This window comes from Nansenia antarctica (assembly GCF_963989245.1).
Source record: "Nansenia antarctica genome assembly, chromosome: 6".
Classification (NCBI taxonomy): domain Eukaryota; kingdom Metazoa; phylum Chordata; class Actinopteri; order Argentiniformes; family Microstomatidae; genus Nansenia; species Nansenia antarctica.
In genome coordinates, this window is record NC_137676.1 from 57393359 (window position 1) to 57419603 (window position 26245).

A 26245-nucleotide genomic window follows, 5' to 3' on the forward strand; every position below is an offset into this window, starting at 1 on the left:
AGTAGCCTAGTCCACTAGCATGGCTGTTCCTCCTCCACACAGGAAAGGGGCGCTGGTGTTGGAGCTGAGCCACATGGAGCAGCACTTCCCCTCCAGCAGGTCAGAGCTGGCCCGGGTGGAGGAGCGGCTGGCGGGGCTGGACACGGCCATGCAGAAGGCCAGGCAGGTCCGCCAGCACCCCTCCCTGGAGAGATACTGTGACCTGGACCAGGTAGGTCCCCCAGCACCCCTCCCTGGAGAGATACTGTGACCTGGACCAGGTAGCTTCACACACGCTCCGGATCCAGGGATTAAAGTTCTCCGTCGCTACGACGGAATTCCGTCAATTTATTCCAAGTTGTGACGGATTTTACCTGGTGTAATATGATTTGTAGAGGCATACAATCTATTTTGATGTTGGTATTAGGTATATAAATGATATATAATTGCCTACATATAGGCCTTTATTGGCTACAACTATGCGACAGTAACAGAGCGGGGTGCACTGACGCTGAACCCCTCATAGTGATAAATAGGTGGACAATGCGTGGTGCTGAAATAGCCGACATGCGGTGTGTGGTTTGAAAAAAGTAACGCCAGCTCAGTAAATCATTCAAACTTAATGTTTACTTATAGGCTATGTGAATGTGACTGCACCACACATGTGAACAGTAACAAAGCAAATGCAGTTTAATTTTATGAAAAACATTGACAACAAAATCGGCGCAAAAAAAAAGAAAGCTGAATCCGCTTAGCCTATATGCTCCTGAAACGACAGAGCAAACACGCTACATTACTAGGGATAATAATTACAATGAGCCATTCATTAAAAATAGAAAAAATAATATTAGGCTATTAAATCTCACTTAATGAGAAAACTGGCATCTCCCATCGGTCACTATTTGTTGGCTATCTGGTATGGACGTCTTTGAGTGTCTAGAAAAGCGCTATAAGTCTAATGTATTATTATTATTTATTATTATTATGGACGTCACTTTAATCCGGCAGTTCTCAAGGTTTTTATGCACCAATCGATTCCTCTAGTCCGTCTTTATCGCATTCATTGACGAAAGGACGACTCGCATGTATAGGTGGAAGGGAACATTCATTGTGAGCACGTAAAATGTGAGTCTCACAGCGGCTTTGCATTGATGAAACCAGGTAGGATGAACGCATAGTTCGCTGTCCATTCCTCTTTAAATGCCCTGTTTTCACTGTCAACTTTCCTCTTTAGACCTTTGGAGAGTGACATTATGTGTCTCTTGCTAGCTAGCAGGTTAAATGTTTAGCCAACTTCACCCGGCACGCAAACAACCAATCCAATAATAATGTGACCTTGTAAGTCTGGGAGGAGGGGGGAATAATTATCACAATAAAACTATGTTAAATAATTATTAGAATAAGTTAGGCTGCGCTACATCGTCAGTCCACACATTTATTATTCAAAACGATGGAAAAGGGTGAAACTACGTTTCAACGTTGTTGAGAATCACAACACAAACTCACTAGTCAAGCCAAAATACTGCAGCGAAATGGATTGGACTGCTACCTAGTTAACTAGAACACTACTTTACATTGTTAGCAGGCTCACAAAACAAGCTGTGTTAGTTGACTAGCGATGTGTCATTGATTTTATACAACGTGGAAATGTGTTCACATTTTTCGAAAGAAAAGTCAAAGCATTAGAACATAGAACGGAAAATCGCACGCGGAAAGCCACCGGCCCCGATTTGGCCTGAATTTCTTTTTCCGTCAGGAGATTGTTTTTTTGCTTTAATCCCTGCGGATCAGCCTTAGAACCTCTGAATCTATTGAGTGGCCGTATCCAGATGTGTGTGCGTGTGTGTGTGTGAGAGAGAGAGAGTACGTGTGTGTGTGTGTGTGTGTGTGTGTGTGAGTGTGAGCAGGGTATCCGCGGTGTCTTGAAAAGTATTAAAAGTTGATAAATCAATTTTGGGAAAATCAAGACCCTTAATAAGTATTAAAAAGTCTTAACACGATTTTATAAGGTCTTGAATTTTGTAGGTATTTTTCTGAATTAGAATAGAATAGAATAGACTTTATTGTCGTTGTACAGTTGCCTATACAATGAAATTGTAGTGGTTCTTCTGAAGGTGCAAAAACAGAAAACATATTCACAAACATATACACATATAACATATCACAAATATTACACACTAGAGTAGACAATTAAAAAGCGAAAATGCTATAAAACAAGCTAAGAGACAATGAGGTCTGTGGTGTCAAGTGCAAATAAAAACAACTATAAAAGCAAGCTAAAAGACATGAGGTCATATTAGACTCTGTCCAAAGAGTTTGAGTCCTAAAAACCTTTAGTAAAAGTTCGTGAATTTATTAGTTTTTATTTAAAAACAAAGATGAACCGGAAATTCTTGTTGTATGATAGTGGTCTAGTCTATTGCAAACTAAAACTGTTAAGTTAAAGGTGTCACTGATGTAAACGGTTACAGCTCCAGTGTTTCCTCCAGGATTTTTTACAATGGTGGCGGACGGCCGTAACCGCGCGCGCGATTTTTTCGCGTGCACGCACGCTCAAAACAAGTTTTTTTTTTTTTTTTTTTTTTTTCCTAATCACAGCCAAAACTAGAGGATGGCCAAAAAAATTAATAAATGCATATACAGAATATAAACTTGTGACTGACAGTCACATACACACACACAAAGATCATCAGCTATAATATAATACGAAGTAGGCCTCTTATTGTCCAAATGTTCCCTGAATTTTAGCTGCATGTTTTTCCAGCATGTAATTCCGTTGTCAATAAAAAAAATCGTCTCCCCTTCTTTTCCCCTTGACAATACTGTGTCGTTGCTAAAGTGACGGCACATAAGAATCGTTTTTGGACTTGCTAATGTCTGCTAACGTAGCACTTGAAACTGGCGCCGTTCTCTGGACTGCAGCTGCTCCCACGTTAGCATTAGCGTCCATCTTTTCTTCTCCCTTCTCACCGTCACCAGCTCAAATGACACTTGTCGGCCGATCTAACTCTTAACACTCACTTACAGGACTTCTGACACCATGTCGTGTTATTCTATTAAACATACACGTGAGTCCTTCTGTATTTCAATGCAAGTGTCTTTATTTTAACTCGCTCTGTAAGCTCTACAATACCGGTCTCTTGTTGTCTCGTCGTAACCTGCCCACCTGACCTGGGGGGGGGTATTCCATCAACGTCGCTAAAGGAAAATCCTGGCTTATTTTTGATAACTCTCGCGAGACCTATCAGAATATGCCTGGATATTTTTAAGAACTCTCGCGAGATTTATCAGACTAAACCTGGATTTTCCCTTTAGCGATGTTGATGGAATACCCCCCTGATGTCACTACGGTGGCCTGTACACAATAACAATAATACCACAGTTCACATTTAGACCAATCAGGAGCCCTTGTGTCACGTCGTCAACTGAATGTCATTAATCTGATTTTGGATCAGCGGTTAGAGAGATGGCCGTGGATTTAGGTGCACTTTTAGTCAACATCCATTATAGCGCTGATCTAGGATCAGATATATTTTAATCAGCAAAAATGTTCAGATTTTTTGTAAAAAAATTATTTTTTGAGAATTTTTTTTGTTTTGTTTTTGGGACTGAATCAATTCGTGGCGGAGGAAATTCATTCGTGGCGGCCCGCCACCAATAAATGCATGTAGAGAAAACACTGAGCTCCAAGTGGCGGTGAGGTCTGGAAAAATATTGACAAGGTCTTTTAAAGTCTTAGAAAGGTATAGAAATTAACCTCAAGATTCCTGTATATACCCTGGAGAGAGAGTACGTGTGTGTGTGTGTGTGTGTGTGTGTGTGAGAGAGAGTGAGTAAGTGTGTGAGTGAGATTGGTTTCTTTTACTGTATATATATTTTTTCTTTCCATTCATGCGTGTGTGTGTGTGTGTGTGTGTGTGTGTGTTCTAGGTGCTGGAGACCCTGCAGGCTCCAGTGGATGTCCAGAGCTTTGACCTGCACTGTCTCTCCCTGGACTCTGGACTCAGGTAATGGAAGGAGGGACGGACTTCAGAGTAGATGTGATTTCACAACTGTGTGTGTGTGTGTGCGTCTGGCTTGTGTCTGTGCGTGTGCGGTGTGTCTGGCTTGACCTAAACCGTACACTAATGTTTATGCCTGATCCAATAATCTGAGGTGTGTGTGTGTGTGTGTCACACACAGCTATAGTCTCCATCCAGAGGGTCTGAGCCAGATATTGAAGATGATCAAGGGCAGCGTTAAGATGTGAGTAGCCACACATGACTAGTCAGTTATATTAAATATAAAACTGCTCTCAAAAGTCAGCCATGTGACTTTACCAGAGAACCAGAGATTTACACACAAGTGCTCTGGTACGTCCAGTGACTGAGTACTCTGCTAACGTGGTGTACCCCCCCAGTCTGCTAACATGGTGTACCCCCCCAGTCTCCTAACATTGTGTACCCCCCCAGTCTGTTAACATGGTGTACCCCCCCAGTCTGCTAACATAGTGTACCCCCCCAGTCTGTTAACATGATGTACCCCCCCAGTCTGTTAACATGGTGTACCCCCCCAGTCTGTTAACCTGATGTACCCCCCCAGTCTCCTAACATAGTGTACCCCCCCAGTCTGTTAACATGGTGTACCCCCCCAGTCTGCTAACATAGTGTACCCCCCCAGTCTGTTAACATGGTGTACCCCCCCAGTCTGTTAACATGGTGTACCCCCCCAGTCTGTTAACATGGTGTACCCCCCCAGTCTGCTAACATAGTGTACCCCCCCAGTCTGTTAACATGGTGTACCCCCCCCAGTCTGCTAACATGATGTACCCCCCCAGTCTGTTAACATGGTGTACCCCCCCAGTCTGCTAACATAGTGTACCCCCCCAGTCTGTTAACATGGTGTACCCCCCCAGTCTGTTAACATGATGTACCCCCCCAGTCTGTTAACATGGTGTACCCCCCCAGTCTGTTAACATGGTGTACCCCCCCAGTCTGTTAACATGATGTACCCCCCCAGTCTGTTAACATGGTGTACCCCCCCAGTCTGTTAACATGGTGTACCCCCCCAGTCTGCTAACATAGTGTACCCCCCCAGTCTGTTAACATGGTGTACCCCCCCAGTCTGTTAACATGGTGTACCCCCCCAGTCTCCTAACATAGTGTACCCCCCCCCCCCCCCCAGTCTCCTAACATGGTGTACCCCCCCAGTCTCCTAACGTTGTGTACCCCCCCAGTCTGCCGGAGGAGCGCCCCTCCAGGCCCCAGCAGCAGAGAGGACCCACCAGAGGGCCGCCTCCCCCGGGAGAGGGCAGGAAGAGCGGCCTCCCCAGAGAGGAGAGAGGAGAGCGAGGGGAAAGAGAGGAAGAGAGGATTGAGAGGAGGAAGGACAGGAGCTACAGAGAGCCAGGCCCCCCGCAGGGGGAGCAGGACGGCTCCAGGACGAGGCAGGGTCCCCCCCCGCGCTCCTCTCCTCCCCTGGGCTCCTCTCCTCCCCTGGGCTCCTCTCCCTCCCCGAGGGCTCCTCCCCGGGGCTCCTCTCCCACGCCAGGGGCCTCCGCTGGCCCCCGCAGTGACCCAGGAGCAGACTCAGGACCCGACGTCATCATAGAGGAGATCATAGAAGAAGACGAGCAGGGTAGGGAGGGAGAGGGGCAGGGAGGGAGGGTAGGGAGGGAGAGGGGCAGGGAGGGAGGGTAGGGAGGGAGAGGGGCAGGGAGGGAGGGGGAGAGATGGTGGAGGGGGACTAAAGGGGAGGAGGGATGGGGGGGGGGGGGGGGGGAGAAGGGAGGGAAAGGGGTTGGAGGGAGGAAAAGATGGATGGAAAGAGGCTGGGTGGTAAATACATGGTGATTCCCTGTCGTCCCTCTGAACTGTTCCAGATGGTTCTGAGCAGAAGCCGAGGAGAGAGGAGGAGGGGTCAGAGGACAGTAGGGCTGGGTATCGCCACTGATTTCCCAAAACGATTCGATTCCGATTCACAGCTTTCGATTCACGATTCGATTCGATTCCGATTCGATTTATATCAATTTTCCTTGAATATGAAGAGATTCTCAGAACTAATGCTATAAATGGTTCAAGGAACCCTATAACATGTAGCATTGTTAAACATATCAATGTTTACATTAAGAATTGACTCCAAAGCAGTTACATGAATGTACTTCTTATTGGAACATAAATGAACATCATTGACCAACATTTTGCTAAATCAGACACTACAAAAAGTGCTTTTTAACGTGCTTTACTGCAGCCAGTGTAAATAAAGGGGCTACAAACATAGCCTATCGGTAAACAAGACATCACATATCCCTCAGGACTGTCTCAAATAGCTTATTTGCATAATATATATATATATATATACAAAATAAAAATGTGCAAAACTCAAAACGAAAATAGTGCAATAGATGAGGGTATTTTGGGGAACAAAAAAACACATTGTAAACCATAATGTCCATGAAACTAAAGCCCTTCATTACTGCTTTCTCACTTTTTGGAGATTGGAAGATTTTATTCAGGAATAAACATAATTGGAAAATCAATGATTATTAAAATACTGTAGTATACAGTAACAATAAGTTAGTGCAAACACCACAGGCTTGTTTCGGATCCGCTTTTCCATGTTTCACGTCAGGGTGATGCATCAATAAGTGGTTCCGTAGATTTGTGGTGTTTCCACTAAATTTAACCTCCACTGCGCACAGCTTGCATATGGCTTTGCTTTTGTCCTGCTCATCTCTATCGTCATAATTTTTACATCCAAAATGCACCCAGACATCTGCCTTTAAGCCTGGTCGTTGCGTGAGATATGATAAATTTGCGGGTTGAAGCTGCAAGCAAAAAAAAAAAAAGGAAAGATCGATCTCGGGATTTATGAATCGATAATCGCTCATTCAATGAAGATCGATTCAGAATCGGGAAATTGATTTTTTTGAACCCAGCCCTAGAGGACAGACAGACAGAGAGATTTAGCCAATGATTGACTCTTGTTTCCTGGTTGTAGTGATCCTGGCCCCGCCCCCTGAGGTGCAGCAGGTGAGAGAGCCTCGGAGGAGCCAGAGGAGGAGGAGTCAGGAGGACGTCCCTGAGAAAGGTAGAGCACGATAGGACAGCCCACCTGTCACTCAAAGCAACGGTAGAGCACGATAGGACAACACACCTGTCACTCAAAGCAACGGTAGAGCACGATAGGACAGCCCACCTGTCACTCAAAGCAACGGTAGAGCACGATAGGACAACACACCTGTCACTCAAAGCAACGGTAGAGCACGATAGGACAGCCCACCTGTCACTCAAAGCAACGGTAGAGCACGATAGGACAACACCTGTCACTCAAAGCAACGGTAGAGCATGATAGGACAACACACCTGTGTGTGTGTGTGTGTGTGTGTGTGTGTGTCTCCACGCAGCATTACTACAGTGGGTGTGTGTGACCCACGTGGTTTAGCCAATGATTGACTCTTGTTTCCTGGTTGTAGTGATCCTGGCCCCGCCCCTTGAGGTGCAGCAGGTAAGAGAGCCTCGGAGGAGCCAGAGGAGGAGGAGTCAGGAGGACGTCCCTGAGAAAGGTAGAGCACGATAGGACAGCCCACCTGTCACTCAAAGCAACAGTAGAGCACGATAGGACAGCCCACCTGTCACTCAAAGCAACGGTAGAGCACGATAGGACAACACACCTGTCACTCAAAGCAACGGTAGAGCACGATAGGACAGCCCACCTGTCACTCAAAGCAACGGTAGAGCACGATAGGACAACACACCTGTCACTCAAAGCAACGGTAGAGCACGATAGGACAGCCCACCTGTCACTCAAAGCAACGGTAGAGCACGATAGGACAACACACCTGTCACTCAAAGCAACGGTAGAGCACGATAGGACAGCCCACCTGTCACTCAAAGCAACGGTAGAGCACGATAGGACAACACACCTGTCACTCAAAGCAACGGTAGAGCACGATAGGACAACACACCTGTCACTCAAAGCAACGGTAGAGCACGATAGGACAACACACCTGTGTGTGTGTGTGTGCGTGTGTGTGTGTCTCCACGCAGCATTACTACAGTGGGTGTGTGTGACCCACGTGGTCGACCCTAACCACTTCTACGTGCGCTACGTGGCTGAGAAGAGGGAGGGCACCCGGCTGGCCAAGAAGGTCAAAAACCTCTGCTCCGGAGAGAGAGGCCTGTTCACACCCACCGACATACTGAAGACAGGTGAGACCTGTGTGTGTGTGTGTGTGTGTGTGTGTGTGTGTGTGTGTGTGTGTGAGAGGGTGAGTAAGAGTGTGTGATAGAGAGTAAGAGTGTGTGTGTGAGAGAGTGTGTGATAGAGAGTAAGAGTGTGTGTGTGAGAGAGAGACTAAGAGTGTGTGTGTGCGTGTGTGTGTGTGTGTGAGAGAGAGAGAGAGTAAGAGTGTGTGTGTGTGTGAGAGAGAGAGGCCTGTTCACACCCACCGACATACTGAAGACAGGTGAGACCTGTGTGTGTGTGTGTGTGTGTGTGTGTGTGTGTGTGTGTGTGAGAGGGCGAGTAAGAGTGTGTGAGAGAGAGTAAGAGTGTGTGTGTGAGAGAGAGACTAAGAGTGTGTGTGTGTGTGTGAGTGTGTGTGAGTTTGGTTTCTTTTACTGTATATATTTGTTTTCTTTCCATTCATGCGTGTGGTGTGTGTGTGTGTGTGTGTGCGTGTGTGCGCCTCCTCCAGGCTCCATGTTGTTTGTGAGGTGGAAGGAGGAGGTGTGGTGTCGGGCCACGCTGACGGAGGTGTTCCAGCGGGGTCACCTGTACGCCGTGACCAGCTGCCCCGCCTCCCTGCTCACACGCATCAGGGTCTTCTTCCCCGACTACGGCTTCACCAAGGGGGTCACCCTGCTCAGGTACACACGGACACACACACACGGACACACACAGACACACACACACGGAAACACACAGACATATGGAGACACACACGGACATATGGAGACGCACACACGGACATATGGAGACACACATGGACACACACACACGCACACAGACGGACATATGGAGACACACACACAGACACACACGGACATATGGAGACACACACGGACACACACAGACACACATGGACATATGGAGACACACAGACGCACACACACGGACATATGGAGACACACAGACACACGCACACACACAGACATATGGAGACACACACGCACACACACGGACATATGGAGACACACAGACACACACGGACATATGGAGACACACACACAGACACACACGCACATATGGAGACACACAGACACACACACACACACACGCACACACACGGACATATGGAGACACACGCACACACACAGACATATGGAGACACACACACACGCACACACACAGACATATGGAGACACACAGACACACACGGACATATGGAGACACACACACAGACACACACGGACATATGGAGACACACAGACACACACACACGGACACACACGGTCATATGGAGACACAGACACGGACACGGACACACACAGACATATGGAGACACACAGACACACACACGCACACACACGGACATATGGAGACACACAGACACACACACACACACGCACAAACACGGACATATGGAGACACACAGACACGCACACACACGGACATATGGAGACACACACACGGACACACACGGACACACACAGACATATGGAGACACACACACAGACACACACGGACACACACAGACATGGAGACACACAGAGACACACACGGACATATGGAGACACACACAGACACATACGGACATATGGAGACACACAGACACATACGGACATATGGAGACACACACGGACACACATGGACATATGGAGACACACAGAGACACACACGGACACACATGGACATATGGAGACACAGGGACACACACGGACACACAGAGACATATGGAGACACACAGAGACATATGCACATGGCACACAAAGACACACACATGTACGTGGACATACACACAGACGCATGGTAGAGCTTGGTGGTAGAGCATGGTACTCACTACGCTTAGGTTGTGGGTTCATTTCTGGCTGGGACCATATATACTGGAAAATACCCTATCACGTCTCATCCCTCCCCCCCTCCCTCCCCCCCTCCCTCCATCCCTCCCCCCCTCCCCCCCTCCCTCCCTCCATCCCTCCCCCCCTCCCTCCCTCCCTCCCCCCCTCCCCCCCTCCCTCCCTCCCTCCCTCCTGCAGGGAGGACGAGGACCCAGAGTCGTGTATCCGAGGTCTGAACGACTGCGTGAGGAGGATGGACGCGGCCATGCGGAAGGAGATGAGACGCTACTCTCCTCTGGCTGTCAGATGCTCCCTCAAGGACATTGTCCCCTTAGACTGGGTAACTCTCCTCTGGCTGTCAGATGCTCCCTCAGGACATTGTCCCCTTAGACTGGGTAACTCATATCCTCCCTGCCTCATATCCATCCCAGACGCAGGTTTACCACTGATAGCAAGCCACATTTACCCCTCCCCCCAATAACCTCTGTGTGTGTCTCTGTCTCTGTCTCTCTATCTCTCTCTGTCTCTGTCTCTGTCTGTGTCTTTGTCTTTGTCTCTGTCTGTGTCTGTGTCTCTGTCTGTGTCTGTGTCTCTGTCTCTCTCTGTCTGTGTCTCTGTCTGTGTCTGTGTGTGTCTGTGTCTCTGTGTGTGTCTCTGTCTCTGTGTGTGTCTGTGTCTCTATGTGTGTCTCTGTGTCTGTCTGTCTCTCGCTCTGTGTCTGTGTGTCTCTGTCTGTCTCTGTCTCTGTGTGTGTCTCTGTGTGTGTCTCTGTGTGTGTCTCTGTGTGTGTCTCTGTGTGTGTTTCTGTCTCTGTGTGTGTCTCTGTGTGTGTCTCTGTGTGTGTCTCTGTGTCTCTCTCTGTCTCTCTGTCTCTGTCTCTCTGTCTCTGTGTCCAGACGAAGGGCTGGAGTGCGGAGGCCCAGGGTGAGTTCGTGCAGGTGGTGGGCTCTGCGGCCGTGGAGATGTACGTGCTGGGGGAGGAGAGGGACGCGCTGCTGGTGGACCTGAGGAAGAACACCTGCGACCACGCCTCCTCCCGGCTGCCCATCTCCCTCAGGGAGTACCTGGTGTTCATGGAGCTGGCCAGGTCTACACACACACACACACACACACACTCACACACACACTCCCTCAGACAAGGGCGTTCACACACACACTCCCTCAGACAAGGGCGTTCACACCGGCAAAGAACCGTGCCGGTTTGCGTTCACGAACCAAGTCTGGAACCGGCCGGCGCGTTCAGACTGAAACTCAGTTGGTTCGGAGCCTGAAAAATTGGTTCTCAACGGGAACCAGAAAATAGTGGTTCTCAAGCGCGAACCAAAACGTAGAACAGTCACGTCGTCAGTGGGTGTGTCTATGACATCATCAGTGGGTGTGTCATATTCTAGGCTGCAGAGACCAGCAAGAAGGAAGTAGACAAAATGTAACCTAATCTAAATCTAATCATTAGTGATCAAAAACAATATCAAAAGTTTCATTATTCTCTCTATCTTCCTCACATGCTCAGCAAACACACGCGCTCGGACATGCGCAAACGCGAATTTCGTGAACCATTTCTATTCCAGTAACGGAGCAGCTGGTTAGTAAGAGAAGACGTGTAGAAAGTGTCTTGTTTTGTTTCGTTTTATAGAAAATAGTGTTTATTTCAGATACTGTAGTGGAAGATATGATCCTCATTTCCAGTGAAGTAGCTGCCATCTAGTTGTGACATGTTTGTTTATCCCACCCCTTCATCACCCACCGTTGATGACGCGGATGGGTCCAGTTACACTGGTATGAACGCGGGCTCGTTCGCCAGACAGCATCAACGTTCGGAGGTTCCCGAACGCGAACCGGCACGGTACTTTGCTGGTGCCCTAAGAGAGTACCTGGTGTTCATGGAGCTGGCCAGGTCTGTCAGTCACACACACACACACACACACACACTTCAGGACTAAGCATATTCTCTCTCACACACACACACACTCCTGTATGTAACATAGACACGGCTGTTCTAGTGTCAACTGTCACTTAGATCCAACTGTCACTTAGATCCAACTGTCACTTTCAAATTAACCTCAAGATTCCTGTATATGTGCCCCGCGGTGGTGTAGCGGTCTAAGCACTGGCCACTAGTGCATGCTGCCCACCGGGGACTGGGTTCGAATCCCAGCTCGCCAGATCCGGATATGGCTGGGGCACACACGGGGAGCGGCATATTGGGCGGCCGTTCCCGAGGGCGGTATAGGAGTATTTCCGGACAAGGATCCGTCGCGCAACAGCGCCCCCGGGGTGCCGGAATAACAGGTGCTGGGCTCGAGGAGCCAGTCAGCTAGTCTGCCTGGCGACCTCTTCTGGGACTGCCGGCCACGGGGTCGTGCGGCGGATCCTTCGCAATAGGCAGGGGATAATTGGATGCTAGGTTGGGTTCAATTGGCTACCAAATTGGGTGAAAAAGGGATAAAATCTGAAAAACAAATAAAATAAAATAAAAAAGATTCCTGTATATACCCTGATGACATGCCTCTCCCCCCCGGTTCTACTCCCCTCTGACGCCCCCTCCCCCCCAGGTTCTACTCCCCTCTGACGCCCTCCCCCCCAGGTTCTACTCTATATATTCTCTGTCACACACACACACACTCCTGTATATGACCTGCCCCCCCTCCCCCCCAGGTTCTACTCCCCTCTAATGCCCCCCCTCCTCCCCCCCAGGTTCTACTCCCCTGTGAAGGGGCCGTGTGGCCACCGGCCGCAGCAGTTCTACCCCCCCGTCTGCCCCGACCCCGACCTGGAGCTGAACGCCATGGTGTCCCACATCAACACCCCCTCTGACCTCTACATCCAGCTGGTACACACACACACACACACACACCCCTCTGACCTCTACATCCAGCTGGTACACACACACACACACACACACACACACACACACACACACCCCTCTGACCTCTACATCCAGCTGGTACACACACACACACACACACACACACCCCTCTGACCTCTACATCCAGCTGGTACACACACATCCCTCTGACCTCTACATCCAGCTGGTACACACACACGCACACACACACACCCTCCGACCTCTACATCCAACTGGTACACACACACACACACACACACACAACCCAAAGTTTATTTCCCAATTTAGGTACAAAGTGTGTGTGTGTGTGTGTGTGTGTGTGTGTGTGTGTGTGTGTGTGTGTGTGTGTGTGTGCTGCCCCCTGCTGGTGTTGCAGGTGGACAACATGGAGTTCCTGCTGCTGACTGACCGGATGCAGCAGTGCTACGGTGCCGGGGGGGTCGGGGGAGTGGGGGCCCCGGGCCTGGAGGTGTTCTGCCCCGTCCTGGAGCAGGCCTGCGTGGGCCTCTACGACCAGCACTGGAGCCGCGCGCAGGTCACAGGTCAGCAGCATGTGTGTGTGTGTGTGTGTGTGTGAGAGAGCTCTGGAGCCGGGCGCATGTCACAGGTCAGCACTGTGTGTGTGTGTGTGTGAGGGGACTAAATTATACTGTACTCGCTGAGTGTGTGTGACAACCTTTTTGCGTGTGTGCGTGTGCGTGTGTGTGTGTGTGTGTGTGGGGTGTGTGTGTGTGTGTGTGTGTGTGTAGGCCTCCCAGGGGGCAGGAAGGTGGAGGTTCTGTTCGTGGACTTTGGCAACAAGGAGATCCTATTGGTCTCCGACCTGCGCAAGATCAAGGATGAGTTCTTCGCCCTCCCTGCCAAGGTGAGGTCCCACTGCAACATGGTCCATGACCTGGCTCACACACACACACACACACCTTCACGTCCCTGTCCACTGGCCTGGTCGTCAGCCTGTCAGGAACGACGTTGAACGTGAACAAGACGGGTTACAGTTGGCTAACGGGTTAAAATGACCCGTCGTATGTGCAAGTGAGGTATGAAACACGGAAAATGATTGACTGATTTGCCCGTCATTGAAAATATGACTGTGAACAGCTGTTCAAAGGTAATATTTTTTTTATTTCGCAGTGTTTTGCTGACCTCTGAACGTACTTCGTAAAGCAGAGGCTTGGATCATAATGTTTGTCTGGTTTGCGTCCGTTGCAAGTGTTTGCGTCTGTGTCGGCTGTCTGTTTACTTTTGTTTCCGGTAACCAAACGCTCGTGCGCATGCGGGTCGCTTGGTGTGTTAACACTAGAACAGCCTTAACACTAGAACACCACGTCACCAACTGTCAAATCTTATTTCAAATTTGAAAGTGACAGTTGAATCTAAGTGACAGTTAAGCTCTGTCTGTCACTAGAACAGCTGTGTCTATGTTACCTACTATAAGAGCCGCCTCGGGGGTCAAATGACCATAGTCTTTACAACGGGAAGCTACTTTACACACAAAGACCACAGTTGAATCTAAGTGACAGTTAAGCTCTGTCTGTCACTAGAACAGCCGTGTCTATGTTACCTACTATAAGAGCCGCCTCGGGGGTCAAATGACCATAGTCTTTACAACGGTGATAGTGGGTGATTGTCAGATGATGGGCGGCAGGCCGAGATGCTTTCCCCTTTCAGTCATTAATTAATAGATTTGCTCAAGTAGACAATTAAGATATAAGTTTATTCCCATACAGCGCTGGGTGTCCTCTCATCACAGCAGGCACAAGAGACACACCGAATGACATTTTACAGTGGCCCTTATATCCTAGATTTCCGCTGACACAGGAAACAGCTGCACCTTGCCAATCACCGGTCTCTAGTCATACATGTTGTTTACATACTAAAGTTAGAAGCCAGTTTGCCTCTGCTCTTTACCATAACGGGTTGTTCGTTCCGGTCAACAGTTACCTTGACTCTCAGTCAGCTGACCGACCGTTCCTAAATATACTGATCTATTGACCCAGGTCCTATGCTGGTCTCTGGTCAAGTTCTCTGAGTCTAAATCTGGCTTCGTTCTAATTACACAGACAAGCCTGTTTGCAGTTTGTGCTGATACAGAGAGAGAGGTTGGCTCACTCTCAATAGTCAGATGTTACAACTTGCTGATAATCACTAATGATAAAGTATTTAGGGTTTACCTAAGCACAATGTAAAAACACATCCTATCAGCTCACTCTTTTTTTTTCTCCTCTAATGGACAGTAACTTTAATTATTTCTCTTTCTTTCCCCATGGCTGAGATCTTGCATTCCTCCCCCGGAATCGTCATTAAATGACTTTTCCCCTAGACAAATATAAGTCCTCAGTCATGTGGCCTGACAAAGTGAACAAACATCTCATTCCACAATTGACTTGGCATGAGTAAAAGGTCACTTTGTGGTTACTACTCTGATTAATAATCACCCTCTTTGGATAAAAACCTTTTGTTGTTTAAAGGAGAAAATATCCAAAGAGGTTTCTCATTACTATGTCTAAATACTCATTACAAATGAAGTAGGTATCATTTTCATCATTAAGTCAAATCAAATGTTTTTCCATAGTTTGTTACATAATTATACATTTTTAACAAATAGGGATATCGTCAATTAGTTTCTTTAGGTGTCTTGGTTCTTTGATATCCTAGGTCGATCTTCAACAGAGGGACCATCATGCTTTTCCGGTATAATTGTTAATAGCAGAGATAGTCATTATTATGGTACTGGAATCAGTAATCGTTTGTCATAATACGTGTCCGTTTCCCCTTTGCTTGGGTCTCATCGTCAGAGTCGAGAGTGGGTTGGGCTCCCTGTGGTCCCCCCCATCTAGTGAGTTATGCACTTGCCTGCTGAGACATTTTTAGATACAGGGATTGCACAATCGTTAAGTACAGGTAGACAGACATTTAGTTTCTCTCAAAATGGTTAACTCGTCCTTCATCAATGCTCCTAGAGGAAACAAAAGGATTTGTCATTTGAGGTTCATGGGTATCAAACTAGGACGTGTGTTGTGAAAACCTTGAACCGTCCCTTTAATATCCACATCAGTCTTCAATACTTAGTTTATTCACTGTCAATGTGCAATCTGAGTCAATTCCAATAAGCATACTTTTAATGAGGTAGATAGGTTCTATTCTACCCGTATGTTAAAAAATTCTGATCACAATCGTTACTGATGGCTTGAATACTTCCCCGTTGGTCTATGTACACTATAAGCTTATTTTGCATTAAGGTTTAAATTTGCTATGAACATTTAAATGTTCTATCCCTCTCTTATAATCAATATTTCTCAGTCAATCACCCGTTGGTTTTAGTAGATTTATCAGACACTCTTGAGTCAGTGTGAATGGTTCTTTATCATAAATGTTGCATCAATGTGTAATGCTCGTGCATTCAGCTGTTGGCCGATTAACACTGTTGATTGTGTGAAGTACTGTCATATTCGTATGTGTAATTGCTTTATCAAAGTCTGTAGTCTGTCATGTCATTATCATGTTTCCGCTTCCAAACAGAAAAACAACATTTTCATTTACAGTTACACAGAGAATTATCATTTGTGATCTGATTTCCACTTTCTCTCATCCATCAATCGTTCAATATCATTTCCGCCCCACTTCTGTTAGATTGGCCCTCAGCAGCGCCCCCGTTTTAGTCCGTCGCTCAGTTTCTCTGCATTTTCTTGGTTCTGTCAGGAGATAGAATTGGCAAGAGTTGTGTTGTCCGTTTGGGATTATCCATCAATCAAAATGTCACATTCCTCTTTGCTTGTGTGAGCATTAACTAGTCATCAATGCATGGTCTATGTCTCTGTTTACTAAGTAAATTCAAATGTTACGTTTGCTGAGTCAATGCAGAATTGTATGATAATTACAATAAGAGACAACTACATTTACATGTCTAACACTTCTATGTGTTCTCTGCGTCTCTGTGTCTCTGTGTCTCTGTCACAGAGGCTGCGTCTTGTTTGCAAGGGCAGTTCTATTAATAGTGTAGGTTCAGAGTGTCGTCTCTGGTGCAGCTTTGTGGAGCACAAGTGCACTCGTCTCTTACCACTTTTTGCTGTTAGTACTAAGCTATTTCGCTTGTCCTGAAAAATACAATAGTTATTCATTTCACTCTTTATCATTTGTTTACAATATGTTAATCAATACAAGGATTATTATTACTTAACTCAATGATTTCCCTATAACTAATCACTCGACATGCTTCACGTAAGACTTCATTACCCATAATGCTTAGTATTCATTCCATCCGTCTAGGTCCGTGTATTGCGCAAGCTCCAAGGCTTGTGATTGGTGTCGCTTATTAAACAATCCCAAAGCGTCTAATTCCCTTATTCGTTTTTCAATCAATGCTGGGGTCATTGAGAAAATGTCTGGTGTTGATAATTTGAAGTTTTTCGCATCGTCTCCAATACCATCTAGAATCATGTTTGTAAAGAATGCGTTAGGTTTGTCCTCTAATTCCAAATTCGCCTTTTCTCTCCAGGTATTTTGGAATCTGATTACAAAGTCAGACATTGTTTCATTAGGCTTACGTTTACAGTTCAGAATTTGTGAGATATCACGGTTTTGGCTGGCATGGTCGTTTAGAAATTTGGTTAATTGTTCAATGTGAGTATTCTTGTGTTCCTTATCAAACCATGGGAATCGTTCTTTAATTGTTTTTCCTCTACATGGCCCATCATTATTTTCATTCAAAGTTTCGCAAGCATTTATCAAAGTATCAATTTCAACATCTGGCATTAACGTGATCAGAATGTATCTTAAATCCGTGCCATTCAAATTACCATGTAGCAACATTGTTTTATACCAATTTATGAATCCTTTAGGGTTAATCAAGGGTTTGGGTGCGTCAACTATGATCGCAGATACGTCAGATATGGTTAATGGTTTGTACAGGACTTTCTCTTCTATATTTAGCAGTGGCGCTTGCACCCGGACCACGCTGCGTGTCACATCCTGCTCATCTCGCTCATCCCGTATAAGAGGAGCCGCCCTTACCACTTCCTGTGTCTTGGGTATAGGTTTCGACCTATTGTGTTCCTGCTTTCTGACAATATTACCAGGCCATTGATTAGACATTATTACCCATGCTTGATAGACTTCTTTCATGTAATCAATATCCCATATAGGGTCTGCAATCGATTTGTTTGATATCAAATATTCGTCAATAATCTTTAGTTTATTCTTTTCAAAACTCCCGATACTTGGGAAATTATCGTCACTCCATTCCGCAATCTTTGTTAGAAATGGTTCTGCATAGAATGGTCCTAATTTAAGTAAAATCCATCCTTTTGGTGTCACTGTATTAGTGTATTTTGTCGGAATATCAATTATGTGTGGATCAATTTCCAATAGTTTCTTAATGGCTTTTCTTTCCAAACGTGGCAGATCCCTGACCGACTTATACTTAATAATTCGTTTCTCACAATTTGCCGTCCTAGACGTTTGATTACCCATGTTTGATTAATTACAATGCACACAATGTTAGTAAAAAGGAATTCTTTTATCTAAATTGTCTCGTTAGAGCTTTATAGTTACACAATTCGTGTTTATTACTTGTTATATACTTTAATTCAGTCTGTTGTATTGCGTTTCATCAAGGTCATTTAAATTCACGTCTGATCTGTTCTCTCCTGTCTCAATAAATCAATCTGGTCACTCAAATCTGTTGCGCTTTAACATTAACACAAATACCGTATCTGTTCCAATTCTTATCGTCCTACAACTGTCTTTTTACCGCTGACCTATTCCTTCATTATCCTGTTTCTCTACAGAATATACCCACATTACTTGACCACTTATAAACACTTTCTTTAAATCACACTTCAAATTACATATCATAACCACTTGCGTGTCAATACCTTATTCATTTAACCATCTTAATCAACATTCTACTTCTGCATAGTTTCAAATCCTGTGCTATAACACAATACCTTATTTCTGTACCTTACAGATAAACACAATACTGTATTTCTGTTGACTCAAGCGTGCTCTGCAGTTCACCTTATTTCCTGTCAAATACCTCAATATTTTAAAATAAAAACCCACGGAATGCCCAATTCCGTTTAATCAATTCTTCTATGAATTAATCAATATCCAGTGTCAGTATATCTCCTCCAGAGTGACACCTAGCAGCTCTGTCCTTTTATAACGTATTATCCTATATGTGAATCAATGACCTTCATGTACACAGCAATACTCAAACTTTAATATTTAGTCCAATTTAGTCATTAGCCCCCCCTTCATCAAATACATCCCCTTTCCTTCATTTAAGGAAATAAATACAGGTTTTTTGTACAGCTGGGAAGATAGTCAATATGGTTAGATATTTCCTACCTTTTGAAGCTGATCCTGTTCGAAAACGCCAATTGATAGTGGGTGATTGTCAGATGATGGGCGGCAGGCCGAGATGCTTTCCCCTTTCAGTCATTAATTAATAGATTTGCTCAAGTAGACAATTAAGATATAAGTTTATTCCCATACAGCGCTGGGTGTCCTCTCATCACAGCAGGCACAAGAGACACACCGAATGACATTTTACAGTGGCCCTTATATCCTAGATTTCCGCTGACACAGGAAACAGCTGCACCTTGCCAATCACCGGTCTCTAGTCATACATGTTGTTTACATACTAAAGTTAGAAGCCAGTTTGCCTCTGCTCTTTACCATAACGGGTTGTTCGTTCCGGTCAACAGTTACCTGACTCTCAGTCAGCTGACCGACCGTTCCTAAATATACTGATCTATTGACCCAGGTCCTATGCTGGTCTCTGGTCAAGTTCTCCGAGTCTAAATCTGGCTTCGTTCTAATTACACAGACAAGCCTGTTTGCAGTTTGTGCTGATACAGAGAGAGAGGTTGGCTCACTCTCAATAGTCAGATGTTACAACTTGCTGATAATCACTAATGATAAAGTATTTAGGGTTTACCTAAGCACAATGTAAAAACACATCCTATCAAACGGGAAGCTGCTTTACACACAAAGACCACTAGTTGGCGCGTCTTGTAAACTAGCCTGCCTCCTACACAGAAAAACTGCAAAATAGTTTTATACTAGTTTATCCTGAGGTGATTTTGAAAATGTAAGGATACTGGATGGTAGAACGCACATATCTAGGAAAGGTCATGAAAGTTCACCTACTTTTTCAGGCCCTGCGGTGCTGCCTGGCGGGTGTGGTGCCCCTGGCGGGGGAGGAGGAGTGGAGCGAGGGATGCATCCAGAGGCTCAGGAGCCTGGCGGACCAGAAGCTGTTCACTGCTGTGGCCACCGGTGAGACAGGGGAACACTACCTGTGTGTGTGTGTGTGTGTGTGTGTGTGTGTGTGTGTGTCTCTCTCTCTCTCTGGTGTGTGTTTGTGTGTGTGTGTGTGTGTGTGTCTCTCTCTCTGATGAGTGTGTGTGTGTGTCTCTGATGAGTGTGTGTGTGTCTCTCTCTCTGGTGTGTGTGTGTGTCTCTCTCTCTCTGATGAGTGCGTGTGTGTGTGTGTGTGTGTGCGTCTCTCTCTGATGAGTGTGTGTGTGTGTGTGTGTGTGTGCCTGTCTGATATGTGTGTGTTTGTGTCTCTCTCTGAGTGTGTGTGTGTGCGTCTCTCTCTGATGAGTGTGTGTGTGTGTGTGTGTCTGTCTGATATATGTGTGTGTGTGTGTGTCTCTCTCTGATGTGTGTGTGTGTGTCTCTCTCTCTCTCTGATATGTGTGTGTGTGTGTGTCTCTCTCTCTCTCTGATGAGTGTGTGTGTGTGTGTGTGTCTCTCTCTCTGATGTGTGTGTGTGTGTGTGTCTCTCTCTGATGAGTGTGTGTGTGTGTGTGTGTGTGTGTAGCGGTGGTCCCCAGGTCCAGGCCTCTGCCTGTGCGTCTGTATCAGACCAGCGACTCCAACGACCCGACAGAACCTGGAGACCCAGAACCCACCAGCCTGGGAGACCTGCTGGTCTCAGAGGGCCTGGCCTCCCTACCAGGGTAGGCTGTCTGTCTGTCTGCCTGTCTGCCTGTGTGCCTGTCTGTCTGTCTGCCTGTCTGCCTGTCTGTCTGCCTGTCTGTCTGCCTGTGTGTCTGCCTGTCTGCCTGTCTGTCTGTCTGTCTGGTCTCAGAGGGCCTGGCCTCCCTACCAGGGTAGGCTGTCTGTCTGTCTGTCTGTCTGTCTGTCTGGTCAAAGACAAGATTCTCTCATCTTCCCTCTTTTTTTTTTTTTTTTTCATTTACCCCATCCCCCTATCTCTCTCTCTCTCTCTGTCTCTCTCTCTCTGTGTCTCTGTCTCTCTGTCTCTCTCTCTCTCTTTCTCTCTCTGTCTCTCTCTCTCTTTCTCTCTGTCTCTCTCTCTCTCTGTCTGTGTCTCTCTCTCTCTGTCTCTCTCCCCCAGCATCCATCAGAAAGCCTCCCAGGCCCCAGCAGGGGACCCAGAGGTGTGGGACCCCTTGTTTGAGGGCCTGCTGGGCGAAGAGCCTGACCCTGGCGAGGAGGACCTGGCGCAGGGTGGGGGACCCCTGGAGGTACAGCCTGACCTGGTCCTGCCCGCCTCGCTGAAGGACCTGAGGGTGCGGGTCACCCATGTCTGCTCCCCTGGCAGCTTCTACGTCCAGCTGCTGCAGTCTGACAACCAGTTCAAGAGGTCCGCTAGTAACTCAACTACGACAATAGTCCGATGTACACATATATATACACACAGGGTTCGACAGTAACGCTGTTTTACTTGCCCGGGATCTAGCAGCGTCGTCGTGCTTGCGCAAACAAACCCCGCAAATGTTTTACTTGCTCCGGGCAAGGCGTTACTGTCGAACCCTGACGACAATAGTCCTATATACCCTAACCATGTCCAGTCGTATGGAGATCCATGATTAAGCGTTATGGAACAAGAAGCCGTGGATATCGGCACAGCTAGCGGGGTGGTTAGGCACGACGCGAAGCGGAGTGTCGTTATATATATGTTACGGTACATGTGGGAACACGGTACATGTGGGAAAACTAGGGTTAGGGTTAGGTGCTAGGGTGCTAGGGTTAGGGTTAGACATGCCAGCATGTACCAAGTCGACGTAGCACCTAACCCTAACCCTAGTTTTCCCACATGTACCGTATTCCCACATGTACCGTAACATATACCGTATTTTCCGGACTATAAGTCGCTCCGGAGTATAAGTCGCATCAGTCAAAAAATGCGACATTAAGAGGAAAAAACCATATATAAGTCACACTGGACTATAAGTCGCATTTATTTAGAAATATATTTCACAAAATCCAAGACCAAGAACAGACATTTAATCTGGAAAGGCAAGTTTATTCAACTACACAATAGCACACAGAACAACAGGCTGAATATAAGTCCGGTATGTTAACATAACACATTAACAGTTATTCAGCAACACAATAGCATAAAGAACATACCTGGGAGGCTGAATAGGCTAAATGAACATAACAAGCCAGCGAGTCCAACAAGCAAGTTACCAGTAAGCAAGTTCACCAAGCTACCGTTTGCTTAGCTTCAACAAGCTAATGTTTTAGATAATTTCTTCAGGGGTATAGGAGCAGCATATAGTTGTCACAAGCCCAGAGCGGCCCAGAGCGCCCTCTGTCGGCTGTAGACGGTAATGTTTACGCCTTGGTTCATGTCAGTCAGTATGACATTATATATATATTGATATATAAGTCGCACCTGACTAAGTCGCAGGACCAGCCAAACTATGAAAAAAAGCGCGACTTATAGTCCGGAAAATACGGTATATATATACACCCCCTAGCCGTGCCGATATCCACGATATACCACGGCTTCTCGTTCCATAACGCTTTTATACAACGGTTACCATATTTATCTATCAATATTTCACAGATGAAAGACAAGACAAACTTTTCATGAATGTATTTTAATGGAACTATGTGCCTGCGTGTGTGTGTGTGTGTGTGCGCCTGCCTGTCTGTGTGTGTGCGCGTGTCTGCCTGTGTGTGTGTGCGCGCGTGTCTGCCTGTGTGTGTGTGTGCGTGTGCCTGTGTGTGTGTGTGCGTGTGCCTGCCTGTCTGTCTGTGTGTGTGTGCCTGCCTGCCTGTCTGTGTGTCTGTCTGTCTGTGTGTGTGTGTGTGTGTGCCTGCCTGCCTGTGTGTGTGTGTGTGTGTGTGTGTGTGTGTGTGTGTGTGTGCCAGGCTGTGTGAGAGGCTGAGGCAGCAGTACCTGCGTACGGAGCCTGAGGAGGTGGCGTGGCAGACAGACCAGCACTGTGCCGCCTGGGTCAACGGAGTCTGGGAGAGAGGAAGACTCTGCTCTGCTGTCACCTCCACCTGCATCGTAGAGGTACCACCCACACACACGCAACACACACACACACACACACACACACACACACTGTATACACACCCACACACGCAACACACACACACCCCCACACACACATACACACACACACACACGCAACACGCACACACACACACACACACACTGTATACACTCTCACACCCACACACACACTGTATACACACACACACACGCAACACCCCCACACACGCACACACACACCCACGCACACATACATACACCCACACACGCAACACACCCACACATACACACACGCACACACACACACACACACACGCAACACACACACCCACACACACATACACCCACACACGCAACACACACACACACACTCACACTCACACACACACACTCTGTGTCCCAGCCCTCCAGTAGTAACTGTGTGTCTCCCCCTGGTGGCGGGGTCAGGTGCTGCGCTGTGACTTTGGTAACAAGGTGAAGCTGCACCTGAACAGCCTGCGGCCGCTGCTGCCCTGCCTGGTGGGATCCCTGGCGCTGGAGTGCACCCTCAGTGACGTCAGGTGGGCAGAGGAGCACACACACACACACACACACACACACACAGTGTACCCTCAGTGACGTCAGGTGGGCAGAGGACACACACACACACACACAGTGTACCCTCAGTGACGTCAGGTGGGCAGAGGACACACACACACACACACAGTGTACCCTCAGTGACATCAGGTGGGCAGAGGACACACACACACACACACAGTGTACCCTCAGTGACGTCAGGTGGGCAGAGGAGCACACACACATACACACACACACACACACACACAGTGTACCCTCAGTGATGTCAGGTGGGCAGAGGAACACACACACACACACACACTGCAACGGTTAGTGGCAGCTCCTGTATATACTAACCCTTTTTCTTTCTTTCTTTCTTTCTCTCCTCTCTCTCCCTCCCTCTCTCCCTCCCTTCCTCCCTCCCTCTCTCCCTCCCTTCCTCCCTCTCCCTCCCCCCATCTCTCTTCCCCTCCCTCTCTCTTCCTCCCCCTCCCTCTCTCTCTCCGTCCCTCCCTTCCTCTCCCTCTCTCCCCCCATCTCTCTCCCTCTCCCTCTCTCCCGCCCTCTCCCTCTCTCCCTCCCTCCCTCCCCCCATCTCTCTTCCTCTCCCTCTCTCAGGCCTGCAGGAGGTCGTTCCACCTGGACGGCTACAGCCTGTGACATCATCTCCTACTACCTCACAGGAGCCATGGCCACCCTGACCATCAAGGTAACACACACACACACACACTTGCACACACACGTACACACACACTCATCTGCACAGACCTGAGAGGATGGGCCAGGTGGAGTCAGTCTGGACACAGGTGAACCCTTTGATGCGCGCGGTCAGGTGGGTGAGGTCAGTCTAGAGTCCCTCAGGCCGTCTCACCAGTCTGGGTAGAACACACACCCACCTGACCAACATCAGGACTGTTGACCATGACTGGCAGGTGGTCATAATGTTTTGGCTCATCGATGTAGCCAACACCGATGACGCAACAACCTCCAGCCCTGGTTAAGGGGAGAGGCCAGGAGAGGAAGACATGTGAGCTGGTATAGAAAATAGAGATGCAGGTGAGCTGGTATAGAGAATAGAGATGCATGTGAGCTGGTATAGAGAACTGTGTCAGACTAGAAGGAGGAGGAGGTGTTCCTAGGCTGTCTCACTTCTATGATACTCTACTGGTTTCTGTTCATTCAACCAGTTTAAGAGCTCTCTGTTCAAAACTAATTAAGTGCTTCTGCCTGCCTGCCTGCGTGTGTGCCTGTGTGTGCGTGTGTGCCTGTGTGTGTGTGTGTGTGCGCGCGTGCGCCTGCATGTGCCTGCGTGTGTGTGTGTGTGTGTGTGTGTGTGTGTGCGCGTGTGCGCGTGTGTGTGTGTGTGTGTGTGTGTGACAGGCTGTGTGAGAGGCTGAGGCAGGAGGAGTATATGAGCTGTTTATATATATATATATATGTGTGTGTTTATATGTGTATATATGTTTATATATATATATAGGGTTAGGTTATATATATATGTGTTTATATGAGCTGTTTATATATATATATATATATATATGTTTATATGAGCTCTTTATATATATATATATTTATCTTATAGATGTTTATATATATATATATGTTTATCTTATAGATGTTTATATATATATATATATGTTTATATTGACCCCCCCAGCATGTGAGATGTTTATATATATAGGGTTAGGTTATATATATATATGTTTATCTTATATATGTTTATATAGCTGTTTATATACAGTATATATATATATATATATATATATATATATATATATGTGTGTTTATATATATATATATGTTTATATTGACCCCCAGCATATGAGCTGTGTATATATATATATGGTTATGGTTAGGTTATATATACATGTTTGACCCCCCAGCAGGAGGTGACAGAGGAGCGGCCGGTCCCCGTCACGCTGTTCTGCTCCAACCTGGCGGGACAGGAAGTGAGCATCGCCGACTTCCTGGTGACCGAGGGCCTCGCCCTGAGGGAGAGGAAGCCACGGTGTGTGTGTGTGTGTGTGTGTGTCAGGGTTTCCGTTAGAAAAAATTGCCGCCGGACATTGTGTCCGGGAAGATTTCGATTTACCGGACAAACGTGAGATATTCCGGTCATCATATTAAAATATAATATAGCTGTTTGTCGCGGTGATTACTGTTGTGTAGCGGCCTATATATGCCATTTAATGTCTATTTCTCATCCGATACGATTAGATGCGAGCTATATAATATATAATAATATAACATGATTCGCATGCGCGCTATGCCATTATGTCCAGCGCTGAACGGGCGCCTCACTGGGAACTGAACAGACAGCATCGATCAATGAACGGACTCCACATTACGTTAACTGAAGTTTGTTAAATTGTTTGGGATTAATGTGAGTTTTCTATTTTCTCTTTCCAGTTTTACCCTTTTTTAATCAATAAAACAACGTCATTTCTATAACCAGGTCTCGCTGGTTGGGAAGGCATTGCCTGTCAAATCATACTTAATAGGACTCGGGAGTATGACAATGAGGAGAACATAACTGTTTATTGAGAAACAATTGATAGGCAGGCTGGGATACGTATATAAAGAAATACCACAATGTCTAGATGTATAACATTTTAT

General features: G+C 46.8%; 2 protein-coding genes across 2 annotated transcripts in view; both read left to right on the forward strand.

Annotated features, from left to right (window-relative positions):
- The window catches only part of LOC308161191 (histone H3.2), a gene marked incomplete at its 3' end in the record, with an annotated part of 320132 nt that overhangs the window by 23327 nt on the left and 270560 nt on the right, over positions 1 to 26245 (forward strand). The window lies entirely within an intron of this gene.
- The window catches only part of LOC308160724 (RING finger protein 17-like), a gene marked incomplete at both ends in the record, with an annotated part of 40978 nt that overhangs the window by 4645 nt on the left and 10088 nt on the right, over positions 1 to 26245 (forward strand). Inside the window, 20 exons of the mRNA XM_080534666.1 lie at positions 43 to 211; positions 3910 to 3986; positions 5195 to 5409; positions 5509 to 5595; positions 6958 to 7047; positions 7433 to 7522; positions 8007 to 8168; positions 8657 to 8828; positions 10158 to 10299; positions 10856 to 11046; positions 12654 to 12789; positions 13181 to 13346; positions 13554 to 13669; positions 19965 to 20085; positions 20636 to 20774; positions 21176 to 21424; positions 22945 to 23092; positions 23522 to 23634; positions 24248 to 24338; positions 25516 to 25637. Of these exons, the coding sequence (XP_080390792.1) occupies positions 43 to 211; positions 3910 to 3986; positions 5195 to 5409; positions 5509 to 5595; positions 6958 to 7047; positions 7433 to 7522; positions 8007 to 8168; positions 8657 to 8828; positions 10158 to 10299; positions 10856 to 11046; positions 12654 to 12789; positions 13181 to 13346; positions 13554 to 13669; positions 19965 to 20085; positions 20636 to 20774; positions 21176 to 21424; positions 22945 to 23092; positions 23522 to 23634; positions 24248 to 24338; positions 25516 to 25637 (2796 nt within the window). The remainder of the gene's footprint in view (positions 1 to 42; positions 212 to 3909; positions 3987 to 5194; positions 5410 to 5508; positions 5596 to 6957; positions 7048 to 7432; positions 7523 to 8006; positions 8169 to 8656; positions 8829 to 10157; positions 10300 to 10855; positions 11047 to 12653; positions 12790 to 13180; positions 13347 to 13553; positions 13670 to 19964; positions 20086 to 20635; positions 20775 to 21175; positions 21425 to 22944; positions 23093 to 23521; positions 23635 to 24247; positions 24339 to 25515; positions 25638 to 26245) is intronic.